General features: G+C 40.1%; 1 protein-coding gene across 4 annotated transcripts in view; it reads left to right on the forward strand.

Annotated features, from left to right (window-relative positions):
- Positions 1–703: 703 nt before the first annotated feature.
- The window catches only part of CDH16 (cadherin 16), a gene marked incomplete at its 5' end in the record, with an annotated part of 61,751 nt that continues 45,311 nt past the window's right edge, over positions 704–17,143 (forward strand). Inside the window, 4 exons of one of the 4 annotated variants that reach the window (XM_084644500.1) lie at positions 704–732; positions 9,739–9,796; positions 13,407–13,493; positions 16,069–16,209. In XM_084644500.1, the coding sequence (XP_084500626.1) occupies positions 704–732; positions 9,739–9,796; positions 13,407–13,493; positions 16,069–16,209 (315 nt within the window). The other 3 variants (XM_084644499.1, XM_084644501.1, XM_084644502.1) reach the window with 3 other exon arrangements.

Raw genomic sequence — 17,143 nt, forward strand, 5'->3', positions numbered from 1 at the left:
AACAACGTTTTTGGAATGTCCCACTTTAAAAAAACAACAACAACAGACAGTTCTTTTGTTTCTTTTTCACAGTTAAGTTAGTACGCAGTTTTTAAATGTTCAAATAAATGGGGTGCAGAGATCAAATTAATATTAAATTCAAGGAATAAGGGGCAGTGGTCAAGCCAATAACAGCTCCTGCAGAACACCATCTCATTCAATGCACATTTTGCCAGACACACACATTCACCGGATAGCTAAGTCAGTCATGCATGCATAACACAACCTACCTTTACTACAAGCCATAGCTAATTAAATGTCAGATCGAAAACTGAAATGGATAAATCCCCGAAAGGATATAGTATGGAAACACTCAACAACACACCCTTAATCCTAATGATCCCCAATGTTTCCTTTGCACTAACATTCATCTTGAATTATCAGTCATGATTAAGGCCCAGTCCTGCTCCCAATTAAATCAATGACAAGACTCTCATGCTTTTATGGGAGTTTAAAAGAGAAGGTATGCTGTTTTCTAAAAATTCCATGAATTCCCAAAATACTAACAGATTTGTGATGAACAATTTCATACTCAGCTTTTGGAAAATGAGCTGTAAATTAAATGTGCAGTTAACCTCTAGGGATCCTAGTTAGTGATTGGTACATTTTTAATTATAAAGTAAATAATTAACTACCAGGCCTTTATTATTTCACTCTCAATATTATGTTCTGCCCTTCAAGGAACATGATGAGGTAAGGAGCACTTTCCTTTTATCAAGAAAAGCATGGAATAGGTTAGATTTTTCATCCCGCTGCCAAGATTAAGAGCTAGATTGTGAACTCCTTACTCACGATGGTCCCACTGAAGGGATGTGTGTCCCCAACTTGCCAACGGTAAGGCAATCGTAGTCTGGCCTTCTGAAAGTGACCCCTAAAGCTAGCAGTTTTGCTTGGATTTTAGGTTCTGAAGTGTCTTGTTTTGCAAACATGCTAACAAAGTATTAAACTGGGGATGTGATGGCGAGCAAACGTCAAACAGAAGAAAAAAAACCTGCTGACAATTTTTGGAAGGGGTGGAAACTATGTGACTATTGTAAAAGGCAAGTTACTATTCTGGGCATAAGCTTCAGATCTTTCTTGAGTAAAGGTTTTGAACATTTACTATATTAACAAACCAATATTGTTAGTCTGATTTTAATGATTTTATAAGTGTTTGTGCGTTAGGGTTTTTGTTTTGCGTTAGATGTGATTTGTTGAGGTGGCAAACTAATAAGAAATCAAAGCTAAGGTTATTTAAATTTTAAAAAATCACATTTGTTTTAACTGGAATTTTTCTTTTAATGACTTTTCTCAGAGCTCTGGGTGTTAAACACAAAAATGGTGAAATTAGACAAATATGCTGAGGGCATGTTAGAGATTTAAGGGGAAAAATACATAAAAAACGTCAGGGGCTAATCTTGGGAAGTGCTGAGCCCCTGCAACTCTGACTGGAGTCAATAGCAGTCAGGGGTGCTCAGCAGCTCTTAGGATTTGACCCCATATGACCAAATGCAAGGTCAAACCAGCCCACAGTCCCTTGCCTGAGTAACCTGACTGAGCACTGGGTAACCATGGGGGGCGGGCGGAAGGGGAGGGGGAGAGTGACAACAGACATGGTATGTGGGGGCTATGACAGCCTGATGTGTCCATGCAGGAGATGGACTCAAGTGTCCATGCAGCAATCAGCCTTCTGGCTTCACCCCAGCCCCAGAGATATTGTTTCATGGACAGGGAAGGAACAAGTGGACCAATAGGCAGTAGAATACCCCTCTGAAGGCAATCAGTCAGGGGTATAAGACGACTGCAGATTCCCCTGTTCCCAACACCATATTCAAAAATATACAGCCTTGGACCCAGTCCAGGGCAGAGGTTACTTTTTTCTGCTAACCCATGGAGCAGGCTTGGATACACACGGAGCTTGCTTGGGTTGGGGACAGGAAATAAAAGGGTGGCTTGCATTAATGCCTCGCCCTTGAGCTACTCCCAGCAGGCACTGGTCCCCCTTGCCCCACCCTCATGCACCCACTGAAGGATTCATCAGTCTGGAGTGCAGCTGCTTTACACAGTTATAAGGAGCTTATATATCCCTTACCGCTGCATAAGCCAGGGTCTGGATTTAGCTCAGACAAATGATGGGAGCTTTGACTGAGAGCAAGCGAATGAGGGGGCTTGATGTTGCCAGATAATTTTTTTCTTCACAGCATCATGCATTGCGGGAGGTTTCCTATACTGCGTATTTCAAAGGGCCCCCTAAGAAACAACAAGCTATTTTTAATTCACTGATTGCAAGGCTCATTTTCCAAACAGGCAGGATAGAGGTTTAACTAAGACTCAATGGGTTACTAACATCCATTTCAGGGAACAAATTCCAGATCAGGTTTGTAAATCTTTGTGATGAAGTTTAGGCCTCTTCCTAGACTTTACCTTGAATTCATCTTTAGTTGGTTGTGAGGAAAGCTGTCAAAACCGTACAAACATCTTCAACATTTTACATGACCCTGAATGTGGCTTGTTAGGGTCACTGGGTGCATAATGGACTAAGTAGATGCAGAACATTTTAATTTTCCTGTTTCTTTCAACTTTAGATTTTTCCACAAGGATGAACAAGAAAGAGCTCAGCTAAAATCCTAATATTATTTACTCTTTTAACATCATTATCTGGGCAGTGACAGGGAAAGGAATAACCTTATTTCAAAATGTATGCCCCTATCCTGCAGCTCCTTACTCCTGTGAGTAGTGCTCATGCAAGTAATCTCATTGAAGTAATTGACCAAACCCTGCTTCTAGTAAAACCAAGGTAAATCAGTCGATTTAGGTCCTGATCCTGGAAAGACAAAAACATGCTTAACCTCATGCACTGTATCAATGGGACTACCCACTGTGCGTGAAGTTAAACGTGTTTAAATCTTTGCAAGTTTAGGGCTGTACTCATGCTGTGCAATGGGGTAACCGAAAGCAGCATTTGGCCTAATGAGGCAGTTTGTGTAAGTAGCACTCTTGTGACTATATGGGTATGTTTGCAGGACCAGGCATTATATTTTGACCTGGAATAAAACCAAAACCTGCAGGTATCAGTCTGGGGAAAGTCTGAACAAGGCTAGGATACTTCATTTTTTACCCCTGTCCTGCGTCACCAAATTGCTGCTTTTATTTTACCCTAATCCTTTTTTATGGGGGTGTGGAAAGGGGAGGATTTATCAGGTACACATCACCAGGACAAGGAGGAGAACTTAAAATTAATCTATACCAAATTAAACATTGTTTCTCAGAATATTCACTGCAAATATAGTTCTGCATGGTACATTAAAATAGTTAAAAAATCATGAAGAAATAGTTAAATCATCAACTCAGCAAATGAATGTAATGGGGGACTGAACTTTACAAAGGAGAACTAGGCCATGATTCAACATTAGGGGAGTCAGGGTTGCCAACTCTTCCTATTTTTTCAGGAGTCTGGCAATACATGATGGTTTCCTTCAAGCCCCAGCTCCTGGAAACAAGTGATTTGTGAGACACACAGCTTTCTAGACCTATGGATGCAGAGAAAAGCATGAAAATGTGACTTGAATGAACCTCAAAAGGTGCAAAAAACCCCAATCCCCTCCCTCACACAATCACAATTACTCTTAGACATACCAAAATAAATAAATAATTTGAATCTCATAATATTTTGGTTCCTGACTCATGATTTTTAAACATTTGGGGTTGGCAACACTGAGGATTTTTGCAATAATTAGTAGAAAGTGTCCATTTTCACTTGAGAGAAAATAAACTCAGTTAATAAAAAGAACTAGATAAATTCATAGAGGATAGGTCCGTCAATGGCTATTAGCCAGGATGGGCAGGGACAGTGGGCCTAGCCTCTGTTTGCCAGTAGCTGGGAAACGGGCAATGGGATGGATCACTTGATGATTGCCTGTTCTGTTCATTCCCTCTGGGGCACCTGGCATTGGCCACTGTCGGAAGACAGGATACTGGGCTAGATGGACCTTTGGTCTGACCCAGTATGGCCGTTCTTATGTTCTTTAATTCACTGCTGTTCCAAATTACACCAGAGTAAATCAAGAGGGACCCTGTCGACTTCAGAGTAGAATTTGGTCTACATTTTTTTTTCTCCTTACACCCAAACCTTCCTTTATTAACTCTTCACAGTGATTCAGTACATTATGAAGTGTACCAGTTGCGCTTCATTAGGAGAGAGGACAACCTATGGTAGACCTAAATTGGATCTTAGGGCATCACCAATGTTCTAACTGGAGAGATGGATATGTTCTCACTCACTACCATTTGGAAAAAGAAAGGAAAGAAAAGTTTGACAGAGCTGCAGTATATCACACACTCTGATTTATGAAGATTTTAGAGATTTTATGGTATAAAGTAATCCCATATCATTTAGAATTTTGTCCCAGGTGTGTATATATCTGCCCTCACCTCTAGGGTCGCCCCTCACGCCTGGGCGCCATGTTTCAGGGAACTTTGTTTCTTATACTTATACCACTTATACCTCAGTGGGCACTTCCTTGGCTGTAATGGCCAGTCCCAGCCACTGTCTTCTCCTCACTCCCTCTATAGGAGTTCTGTAGCTCAGCCCTCTGGCCAAGTCACACAACAATGTACTCCCCATCTGGAGTAACAAAAAAGATCCAACTTAAAGTCCAAATCAAATGCTCAGACTAATCGTTCTTCTGCCCTACTCAGGTACCACTGAAGTCCTGGGCTTCTCCACCCCTTTTCCTGGCCCCTGCAGAGCCTCTCTTATCTTGCTTCTTCCCCAGCTGCTTCCCTTTGCCAGGGACTCCAGCAGTTTACTTTTGATGATCTCCCCACTTCATTTAGGACCCATCACAGAGTTCCCCACAGGAACCTACTCTGATCCCTGTGAGTCTTTCTCTCCTTTAGCAGGCCCTGTGGGTGACAGCCTGACTATCTCAGGGTATTCCTGAGCTCCCATCTCTGTTTAAACAGTGCTCACGCTGCTTCAGCACCACTTACTGGGGTCATCCTTTCAAATTAAGCACCATTACACTCAGCTGGGACCACTAATTAGCTCTTATTTTGCTAGCTCACAAGTGAGGGATAGCTGCTAAATCATGGGCAAAGCTGAGCTCAGCTTGCCTTAAAGGGCTGGCAAGCCATGACAGGGACCAATGATGAAAAAATAAAGTAGGTAAAATCCTGGCCTCTTTGTAGCTAGTGAGTGTTTTGCCTTAATTTCAATGGGGCCAGAACATCACCCAATGATCCTATATTTTCCTTGCAGTCCCAGATGTAATAAAACCTGATTTTGCATTCCTTGCAGGATTGGGTGTATTCAATCTCAAAGCCCTTTTCAGGGGGAGGGGGTTGTGAAAATGAGGAAAGAGATGAACTTATGAATAGGAAGCATCTGTTACTTCTTCTTGCTCTGTGTTTTGGACAAGAATGTTTTGACAGATGCATGCACCCAAACAGAGCAACCCAGAAAATGAACCCAGCAAAGATTTGTTGATTAGTTTTGTTGCAGCAATCTTGAATATTTGAATGATCTAAATATGAAACTAAGTTTCTATGTCTAGTAGAAAAACAAAAACTACTGTAAAGCTCGTTCACCTGCACATCTACCAATGTGATATATGCCATCATGTGCCAGCAATGCCCCTCTGCCATGTACATTGGTCAAACTGGACAGTCTTTACGTAAAAGAATAAATGGACACAAATCAGATGTCAAGAATTATAACATTCAAAAACCAGTCAGAGAACACTTCAGTCTCTTTGGTCACTCAATTACAGACCTAAAAGTGGCAATACTTCAACAAAAAAACTTCAAAAACAGACTCCAATGAGAGACTGCTGAATTGGAATTAATTTGCAAACTGGATACAATTAACTTAGGCTTGACTAAAGTCTGGGAGTGGATGTGTCATTACACAAAGTAAAACTATTTCCCCATGTTTATTTCTCCCTCCCCCCACTGTTCCTCACATGTTCTTGTCAACTGCTGGAAATGGCCCACCTTGATTATCACTACAAAAGGTCCCCTCTCCCCCCACTCTTCTGCTGGTAATAGCTCACCTTAACTCTTGTTACAGTGTGTAGGGTAACACCCATTGTTTCATGTTCTCTGTGTATATAACATCTCCCCACTCTATTTTCCACTGCATGCATCCGATGAAGTGAGCTGTAGCTCACGAAAGCTTATGCTCAAATAAATTTTTTAGTCTCTAAGGTGCCACAAGTACTCCTTTTCTTTTTGTAAAGCTCTTGGCTTTATTTGATTAAAAATGGAAACTAAGGCCCCAATGCTGCAAAGATGTACCATATGCACTGCTTAACTTTACTCACATGAATAGTCCCACTGAATTCAACAGCACTATGCATGTGAGTAAAGTTATGTCTAAGTGTTTGCAGGACCAGGACATACCAAGCTACCATTTACTGAACAACCAAAAAATCCAAACTAAAATTAACATGCAAAAGAATTTAATTTGACCTGATCCAGCAAACACTTACACGGGTGTTTAACTTTACTTATATAAGAGTCAATAGTACTTAAATTAAAGCACAAGAGTTAGGGTTTTGCTGGATTAGTGCCCTTGTGATTAATTTTGTTATCAGCTTGTTCTTTCTCTTTTGGCATTACTCTTCTCAGTGTTCAATCCAATATTCCTTCCCTGATAAATAATAGATTTAAAGGCATCAGGAAACAGGGATCGAATAATCACTTACCATGTCCAGTACACATATAAAAACAGAAGAAATTAAAATGATTCATCTGCTGTTGGGTTTGGTGCCCTGTACCCTGGGAACTGTCAACTATTTTAAAATATTGTACATCAGGGATGCAAATACACCAAGTTTCTCACACTGAGCCGAACAGCAAATCACAACTGGCTTTTGAAGAATCATTTCCCCTCCCCCCCCCCGCTTTTTATTCCCTTGCTGTTTGTCTTTTAATAAACTTAAACATTTTATTAAGCCCAAATGTCCTAGACAGGATACTGGGCTGGATGGACCTTTGGTCTGACCCAGTATGGCCATTCTTATGTTCTTATGTTCTTAATAGTGGGTTTATTTGTGGATAAGAAATGTATTTGTTATTCATAATTATTTTGTTATTTTAATATTTGATATTTCTAACATGTGTAGAATAAGAACAACTTGGTTACACCCTGCAACCCCTTTATCTTTCTTGGAGGTAACTGAGAATTGGGCTCAATCTGTCCAATTTGTGCCCACAGTACCATCACTTAATCTACCTTAAGGGCTATTATGCTATAACAATCTTGCACATTAGCATTCCAACCTCACTAGCAATACCAGCCTCCCTTGTTAGCTGAGATTCCTTATAAGTATTTACCCTCTTTCAAATATTTCTGTTTAGCAATATTCAAGGTTTAGAACACTGAAAATATTAACGTGTTATCTTTACATTAGATTAAAACTCCCAGCCTTGGACGGAGGCAAAACTTTTTAGAAACCACAAATAAGAGCTTAGAAATCCTGGCACCCTTGTTTTGATGTTTGTTTGTTTGTTTTGGTATTTGTTTGGTTTTTTGTTTTTGTTTTGGTCTTCTGCTTAATTTTTGGATTGAGGGTCTGCAAGTAAATTAATGTGAAACATGAGCAGTGTATTTAAGGCAGGTTGAGCTTGTGTGAGCCAGTATTTTCCTGAAGTGAATTAACCTAGCATAGTAAGAGGCCTACTACCAGCTCCAGTTATTTGGATTCAGGGAGAGAGAAAATAAGCATACTGTAGGATTATGTTAAAGGTGACCTACAGAAGAAAAAATGCGTTTGTGCCTCTTTTTGATTCTTTATGTTGCATAAAGAAGGCTTGAAAGTTTTTTTAAAAATTTTCTGCTTTGTATTTTTTCATTAGAAACATCAGGAATATTAAGTCTTGGTTTTGGTTTATCTACTACTTAATTCTTTGGACTTGAGTAGGAGCTTTCTCAGTTGTGCTTTGAAGGAGAAGAGACTAGTTAACAAAGAGAGCTTTCCTCTCAAGTGTTTGCAAGAATTTCGAGTTAAATAGGTGTTAATAAAACTAAGGAAACAATTTTAAAACAGCCTGACTAAAAATCCCTTCTCTGTTAAATTGCTCAGGGTTCAGTCTTGTGAAGTTATAATCCAACTAGTTCTCCAGTCATACAAGTAGCATTCCAGCAAAGACAGGGAATCAAGACCTATTTCTGCTGTGAAAAGCAAAGAAGAAAAAAGTGCTTTAAGAACTCCTTTCAAGTCTTCTTTAAACAACAGAAAGACGCAACAAGGGCACAACTATATTTTAACCTCTTTGTAGGTCCTTTAAAATACATCGACACACAAAACAATAATAAAGCACAAGGCCAAAATTCCATTGTTTTAAGTGACCAAACAAAAAAGGGCTAATTTAAGAGCTTTCTAGCAAGATACTTCCTTTACAATGGTTTGTCTTGGGGTATCAAACCATTGTGTTGCGCTTCTGATGATCCATTCTTTGGCTGAACCTCACCAAAACAAAAAAGTGTTGCGGACACCAAGCTTATTTTAAATAGTTAAAGAAACAAAAATCTTTCAGTGAAGCTTTGAGTAATCAGAAGTATAGGGGCCAGATGGCCAGCACATCCACTGGCACTGGACTGGGGGTCCTGGGTTCTGTTACTGGTTTTGCCACTGACCTGTTGGGTGATCTGGAGTGAGTCACTTCACTTCGCTGTTTGCCCTCCCACCCATTATCATCTCTGCAGCATCTTCTGGGCAGGAACTATCTCTCGCTATGTATTTGTGCTCTACCTAGCATCAGGGATTAATTTGTGCTGAGGCTTGCCGGGGCTCAGCCCTGGCCCCTCTTTTCATGCTGGGCACAGCTCCGGTACCTCTTCCATCAGTGGCATTTAGTAAGGCATGCAATTCTACACTGCATGCAAGGCGTGACCTTGCACTTAAGGTGAGTGCGAGGTCATGTGATGCGGAGGATGCCATTTTGTTTCGCTTAAGCCCTGGCACTTCTTTCTTTACACATAAGCATTACCTAACACAACAGGCCCCCTTGGATTTGGGCCTCTCAGCCCTGTGAAAATAACAGCAGCAGCAACAACAGAACCTGCTATGATGTCACTGACTGAAATCTGACTTGGGTCAGCACAGATTGAAAGTCATTACTAACTGAATGAAATAGGTTTGGTGGTCTCGAAAGGTGTCAGCATCACAAAAGTCACTGTAACAAGTGCAATGCTTGTTGGCAGTCCCAGAGAGGAGGCTTAGGACTGCCCTCCTTCCTGTGGGGGTGGTCCATGCAGGGCCAGGCTGAGAGGCATTGACAGTAATTTGTGGGGAGCTTGCTTTAATTCTGCTAGCTCTGAAACTCTTCTGTGGTTAGGTGCAGAGCTTCGTACTCCAGTCATATCAACATACATTCAAACGTTTAATGGATAATCATAGATAGATTTAATACATAACTTCAAAAATGGGGGTGACCAGCTGTATCATATAGTACCTTCTATTACATTAGAAACATCTGCCAGTTCTACATTAGATGCTATGCAATCTACATATTTCCCGGTCAGGTCCTGTGTATTTCTAGGTCCCTGACTTTATTTCAAACGGGCTCAGATATGTATTATAACCATGTTTCACCATATCAATTTTATCTTGCTATGTGATTGCAGAGGCAAAACAGAGAATTTAAGTCAGGGGGGAAAAAAGATTTTTTCTTAAGTGAATTCCAACTCATGTGGTTTCTTTCATTTAACTTTAGGGTGTCTAAATGCATGTTTCCTGTCTGGCTACTGATTGTCTGCTCTTCCGTTATTCAAGTGAGTGATATATTTTACACATCGTGCTTGTATTGCATATTAGGTTTCTATGAACATTCATGCATTGCTTATGTTAATAACTTTACTATGGTACGTACTGCAAGACTCCATATACTAAATAACCTAGAAGTCAGACAATAAAAGGCACTTATAACAGAATGAATGTAAACTAATACAATATTCTATCATAAAGTATCGGATATAGTTCTTAAGGACAAAGAGGAAAGCAATATTAAACTCCAAAACTAACATTTATATACGTCAATTAAATAAAACAACAACTTTTAGCTTTAAGAACAATTTTGTAATTCCCCACCCATCCACTCCCCATTGTTTCTAAACTCCTATGATGCAAAGTGCAGGGTAGATTTCTTATGCCATAAATCTGGGCTCTGCCTTTTAATAAGAGAAGAAACAGAAATTAGATTCTTTATTACTGGGTCTAGAGACATTTCTGGCTCGGCAACACCTATTGGGGCTGATTCTGACCTTGCTTACCAATGTAAGGCCCCAGTGCAGCAAAATCTTAAGCATATGACTAACTTTAAGTACAGGAGCTGTCCCACATGACTAGTCCCCCTATTCATGTGCTTAAAGTTAAACACATACTTAACAATCTTGCTGAATCAGGTCTCAGTTAGGAGCTACCCACTCAGTCAAGTTTACACTGAGGTAAGTTAGATCAGATGAAGTGTGCAGGGCCTGATTCTTCACTGTCGTGCACCTAGTGAAGCCATTGTACAAAGTGGGTGTAAAATGCTACCAAATCAGAAATACTGCACTCAGGTGTAAATGGCTACATGTAACCCACACGCCTCCTGGGTGTGGAGTTCTGTCCCATCTAGTGGCACCAAGATCACTTAGAAAGAGACAGAGAGATTAATGAGTCTGCTCTACAGCCTTAGCTATCAGGCACATGGCTTTTAGCCCATGCAGTAGAGGCTCATGCATTTAGCTTAGAGGGCCCAGGTTCGATCCCACCTGACGATGACTGGGATCTGTTGGTATTACAAGTGGGGGCTTGTCTGGGATTTCAACTGGGGAAGTCTCTGAAGCTCGGCATGTGCTTCCTCAGCTAGGGGAAGTATGTAACCCACACACCTCCAGAGTGTGGCATTCTGTCCCATCTATGACAATGAGACCACTTAGAGAGAGAGATTAATGAGTCTCTTCTACAGCCTTAGCTAACAGCCATATGGCTTTTAGCTCATGCATTTAGTTCCAGAGGTCCTGCCCACTGACAACAGGGGTGTGTAAAATGCTACCCACCCACTGACAACAGGGGTGTGTCGGTATTACATACACAAGATGCAATGCAGCAGAAGATGTGACCCAGAGAGCTTAGTTCTGGATATGCAGCAGTATCTATAACAAAAAAAAAAGTCCTAATTGTGAAGCCTACCGAACACATCTTCCAACACAACTCTTATCCACGCCTACAAATGCTGAAGCCATAGCTCCTCATCATTGCCACATTTACCAACTCATGAAGTTGGTTATGGCCAGGTGGATGGTTTGGGAAGGACTGGAATCCAGTCTCACCAGAACAGGCTGAGTTCTAAACAATAGCAAACTGAACCCAAACTTCCATGAATTTGGGGTTAGCAACCATAATGTTACAGTGCTGTATTGTGATGTGATGTTGTTTGGCCCATGATATTATGACACAAATCTCCCCATATTACTGGCTCGGAAGAACCCTTAGCTTTGCAAACACTATTTGTGGGGCATGGGAAGAAGTTTAATTTGAACCTATTCCTGAAGCATATTGTGAACTGCCACACGTGTATACATCATGAGCAGAGGAGCTAAATATGATTATGAATGCTTTGAACACAATAAATCCATAATGCATTTGACCAAGGTGCACTTACTAATGCATCTGTTGTATAATTATGTAGAAAGAGAACAAGTTGATAAGGAAAATGACACAACAAGAGTAGAGAAGTATGGACACAAGTACGAAACACTGCAGGAGGTTAATGATGTAGAGCTTATAGAGGTTAAAATAAATCTCTCTTACACACACACTGACAAAACTTATTCTCTCTCTCTCTCTCTCTCTCTCTCTCACACACACACACACACACACACACACACACACATGCACTTCCAATGGAAGAATATTTACTTCACTGACATCTCTTGATGTTAGGTATTGATATCTAGACATTAGTACCAAAGAGACACATGCTTGGTGACTTCTCCCCATCTCTAGTTATTAGTACTCCTGTATTCAGCAGGAAATGTTCTGTGTGTTTGTGAAGGGTTATAAGAGCGGTCCCTGCCTACTCAAGGCTTTCTTTCCCTCTCATAATTTAGAGGAGGATTTTTTTATATTACTGTTCTGTGAATCATTTGTACTTTTTTGGATTTTTTTGTAATACATTCACCATCCATTAGAGTAGCAGTGTACATTACAATACAGTTCTCTGAGATTCAAGATTTGGCTATACCTTTTATGTCTCTGTATTAGAATAATGAGCAGTAATAGTGTATATTCCTTTCTCAGTTTCTATTGCATATATAATTTGTTAATTCTAATTATCAAATAAATAAAAGGGTGTTACTTGTGATTTCAGTTTCTGTAGGATGGCATATACTCTATGTACACACACACAGATTATAAAACACACATATGGACCCAATTTCACAGAGAAATTTTATACTGAAGAAACTGCTACACCAGTACTGAGAAACAATGCTATGCATAGCAAGCAGTTCTGATGACATCATATTAACTAAACAGACTGAGCAAGGTGTGTTTATAGCCATATTCAGAGTTTTCCTGTTTTGCATTTTATATAAGATGGAATCCATGAAGTCTGTAAAATACAACAAAGGAAAAGTCGTGTACAAGGCTACTCTGACATCTGTCAATCTAGGCATTATATTCATCATCATGATAGCTGACAGCTCTGACAATGAAGAGGTCTTCAAAACATTTATTGTGGTATATTGAGGACTGTGTTGCAATTGCAAGCTACTACTTTAAGGGCAGGGGAGAGGGAGAGAAGCAGTTTCTGGTTCTGTTGTCAGGCTAGGGAGCTAGGATCATAGTGACCAAAAGCTAATACTAAGAGGTGTTGAGAGCACACAGCTCCACTGATTTCAATGGAAGTTGTGGGCTCTCAGCACCTTTCAAAATCAGGTCCTATATGAGAACCTACTACCTTATCCTACTTGCTGCTAGAAGCAGGTTGAACCTTGGCTGAGACTAGCTGTTCTGTGTCAGGCCGCTGACAGTGACCATAAAGGAAGATGGATATGTAATAGGCTGGTCTATTTAGTTTGTTAACTTATAGCAAAATGATTGCCATTTCCATATCAGCTTCACATCTCTTATGAGCAGAGACGGATTAGAGTAACACCTTACAGACACTGCATTCACATTTATTCTCACTGAGGACACTGAACCCCACTAATCTCTTTACACTGGTGTAAATCCAGAGTAACTCCACTAACTTCTATGGAGTCACATTGGTATCAATGAGATCAGAATCTGGGCCATGATCTTAAAGCAAGGGACATGCTGTCAGGAGAAAAATTAAATTAAGAAATATTTTCATTTGCTTTTGACAAAACTAAGAGGCTAAATCCTCTTTCACAGGTTTTCCACTGTTTTCCCACTGGCAGTGAAGAACACATTGAGGTACCTGAAAATTATGGTGGTTCATTCCCACTGTATCTGAAGAAGGTAGGAATATAAATACTGTTTTATACAACCAACAAGGTGACAAATGGTAAAATACTTTAAACTTGAGCTAAAGACCTAATCAAGATTTCATTGGCCTGATCCTCATGTTCATTGGTGAAAATCTGGAGTATCTCCACCAAAATTAATGGAGTCATGCCGGGGCAAAACTGGCATGACGAAGAGGAGAGTCAGACTACTATGCCCTCTACCAATGGGCCATTGTATAATAGAACTTTTTTGCTATATATAGAAAAGTCAATTTAACTCTTTGTTTTCTGTCTGCTTTCTAATCCCTACTAGCTCTCTTCCATCCTCAGAGTATCCAGGAAACACAGGAGACAGCCATTGTCATGATATAAATATATATTGAATTGAATATATTTGTTTTTGGCAATCTGTTTTTTGCTCCATAGTGATTAACTATTTCAGCCATGTCTTGTGTTAGTGAACTGGTTTGAAATTGGGAGTTCAATGTGAACAACAAAAGGGAAAGATTTGATTCATTTTAATTTGCCTAAAGAGCAGAGAACTCAATAATAGAAATTTTCTATTTTTTGTTGTTAATTTTATGAAAAAAAATGTTAAAATTTCCCATGGAAATGTCTAAATTTTTAGCAAAAAATAAAAAACTGAAAATGTTTCAACTAAAAAACAAGGGGTTGAAAGCTTGCATAATGTTTGATGAAGATAAAAAACGCTGACCCGAATCTGTAAGTAAACACCATTTACTGTAGTCACTCAGGTTAAATGTGTATTTTAAATAATCCAATGCCATATAGATATTCTTCTGATTAATGGATTCCAAAAAGTCATTCCCTAGAAATGGGGAAAAGACAAAACTGTATATGAAAATAAAAAGCTAAGTAATTTTAACACAAAAGTCAGAGAGCGCTTTACTGAAACAAAACAGGACCAGAAACTATCACTGATAGTTGCATTTGTTTTTTTTTTAATTAATAATAACCTGTTTGAATTCAATAATTGATCTCTGTTAGAATAGCATTTTCTTTCATAGTCACAAGCACCATCTGCCATTTAATAAGTGTTTTCTGTGACTCAGTCTGTACTTAAATTGACTTCAAGCCATTTTATGGCTGCTGTTCTCTGCACCACCAACTAGGATGCTTTAAAGTCAGCTTTGATAGTCAGTAAAGATAAAGCCAGTATCAGCACAAAAATATGGGTATTTCCAGGCCTGAATCTTTGGTGACAAAGAACTACTTTGTCGATAGTAACAGCAGTACCACTTTCCAGAGCTGGTACCTTCTAAGGGCATGGACACATGGATTGGTGCCAGGGACAGAGACATTTTTAAAAATAAAAATATTAAGGGTCAAATTTTCAGAGGGCCTGAAAAAATAAGCCTTGCATGTGCAACATGTAATGGTCATGGGGCTGTCTGAATGCACAACTGTCCAGTTGTGTGTGCAAATTCAAGTTTTATGCATGCAAATGGATATGCCTGCAGATATTTGTAGGCATATTTTTGAAGACTGAAAATCTGTCCCCCAATTTTTATCAGAATAATTAGAGAATAATAAACTCATTATCTTATTGTGTGTCAAGATGCCTCCTCCTTGAAAAAACTTACAAAATGTACTTGTTTCTTGAAGCATTCAAGCTAATCCTGAATTTCCTACTTAGGCAAAATGTCCCCTAAAGTCACTGGATGTTTTGCCTGAGTAAGTAAAGAAAGAATGAGGCCCTTAGTGACTGGACTCTGGGTTTATCTGTGTATTATTCTTGTTTGTATCTTCAGATTTTAAGCCCTGCATTTTGAGATCTATGGATGAAAAGTGCTATATAAGAGCTAGATATTCTTCTTCTTCTTGAGACAGGGGTTTATTTGTTCGACACAGATCAGCTGTTGCACAGTGCCATGTCCATGTGCAGCTCTATATAAAGAATAAGAATTTGTAGTAGTACCAGAACAGGAGCCAAAAAGCAAAAGAAATTAAAAACAAATATCAATTTAAAACCATGCAACTGTTTAACATCGTCCCCCAGCCAGAATCCCCATCTGACTAGTGTGAATTTGCAAATGAGGATTGCTCTGGGTCCATGGTGGGGAAGGCCATTCCTGGATACATGTCGAGTGTTGGGCTACACAAGAGCTCCCCTGTCAGAAGAGCAGAGCCTTCTTCATTTGCATCATTCCCCAGTGTGCCCCTCTGCCTTTCCGACTTGCTAGCTCACCACAGCCTCCCATTTTGAAAGTGGAACCTGGGGATTCAAAACTCTCCCAGATACAAATGTCACTTCCAGATGACAATACTCTCCTGGTATCCAGTGGTAAAAGACCTCCCCAACTTCTGCCTGCCCCACAGATGTGTTGTGCTGTTTGGGCCATGTGGAGTGGTGAACTTCCATGAGTATCCGTGGAATCTGAGCATGAACTAAGAAGAATTAATGGCCCTTGGTGGCCAGCTATTAAAAATGGCAGGCATCACGGTTTGAGTATTAGTATCTGTGAACCCCAAATGGAAAATAAGATGCATCTATTAGGAGTAAAATGTTTTCTCCCCTTTTGCTTTGCACTAAAATACTCCCTTGATTACCTGATTTCCAACTTCAGATAAACATCACGCTCAATGGCCAGGTTGACATTCAGTTGGCTGGAAATGAAGAAGGCCTATTTGGAATAGATCCAGAGTCTGGCATTCTGTACGTCAATAGACCGCTGGACCGGGAGAAACAAGCTTTCTACACCCTTCAGGTATGGCACATTCCAATGGCACAAGCCCCATCTCATCTCACTGCCCTACTACACATCCCCCAGCTGTCTAATACCATTAATGCCATTTGTTCTGTTGGCAGTAAATATTGCCAGACACCAAAAGGAAAAAACTCAAGGACAAATTCCTAAGACCTTCCCTCAGTTTTTATTCAGCCCTTACACTGGCAAACTCCCATGGAAATAAACAGAAGCTATGGGTGCTCTCAGCCCCTCTGAAATCATTTAGGCCATTCATTTAGGTGCCTAAATTTGAATTAAATAACTAATGGCCCTGGACTTGGGGGCCGAGACTGTGTCCTCCTTGTTTCTGACTCCATGAGGGTCTGTCACTCTTCTTTGAATCCATTTACAGAATAAATGCATTAAATCTAGTCTGCTCCAGTTGATTCAGCATTTACACAAAGTAAAGCTTATGTACAGAGTCCTGTTTACACACTGAGCCTTACAAAACTGCATTAGCGCACTGTGCATTAATACATTTATTACTGGCGCAATGAGTTTACTTTGTACCACCTTTTACAGCTGTTTGGGCCAGATCTGGTGGGTTACTGAGCACCTGTTGAGAACTGACAACCTCCACTGAGTTCTACAGAAGTTACAGTAGCTCAGCACCATATCTAGCCTTTCCTAAGAAACCATCTGGGCTGCTTCCAGCTGGTTCTTCCTGGCCCAATCCCCTTCTCTCTAACATGTGCTGTGCTCCTAACATGAGTTTTTATTTATCCTTCTTCAGATTCATCAAAAGTATCTAACATCCCTCACTGCTGTTCTAATCCCTCAACCCTGATCCAGAGACCTCCTCCCAGTGTGGCTGATGCATAAGCCTGTTTTCTGTAGGGCAGAGAATGTACTTTTTCCCACGCAGGGGTTTGGTGATGTAAATGTGTATTTGTGACAAGCTGAAGTTAGACAA

Source organism: Lepidochelys olivacea, assembly GCF_965140295.1.
Source record: "Lepidochelys olivacea isolate rLepOli2 genome assembly, chromosome: 12".
In the NCBI taxonomy this organism is placed as follows: domain Eukaryota; kingdom Metazoa; phylum Chordata; order Testudines; family Cheloniidae; genus Lepidochelys; species Lepidochelys olivacea.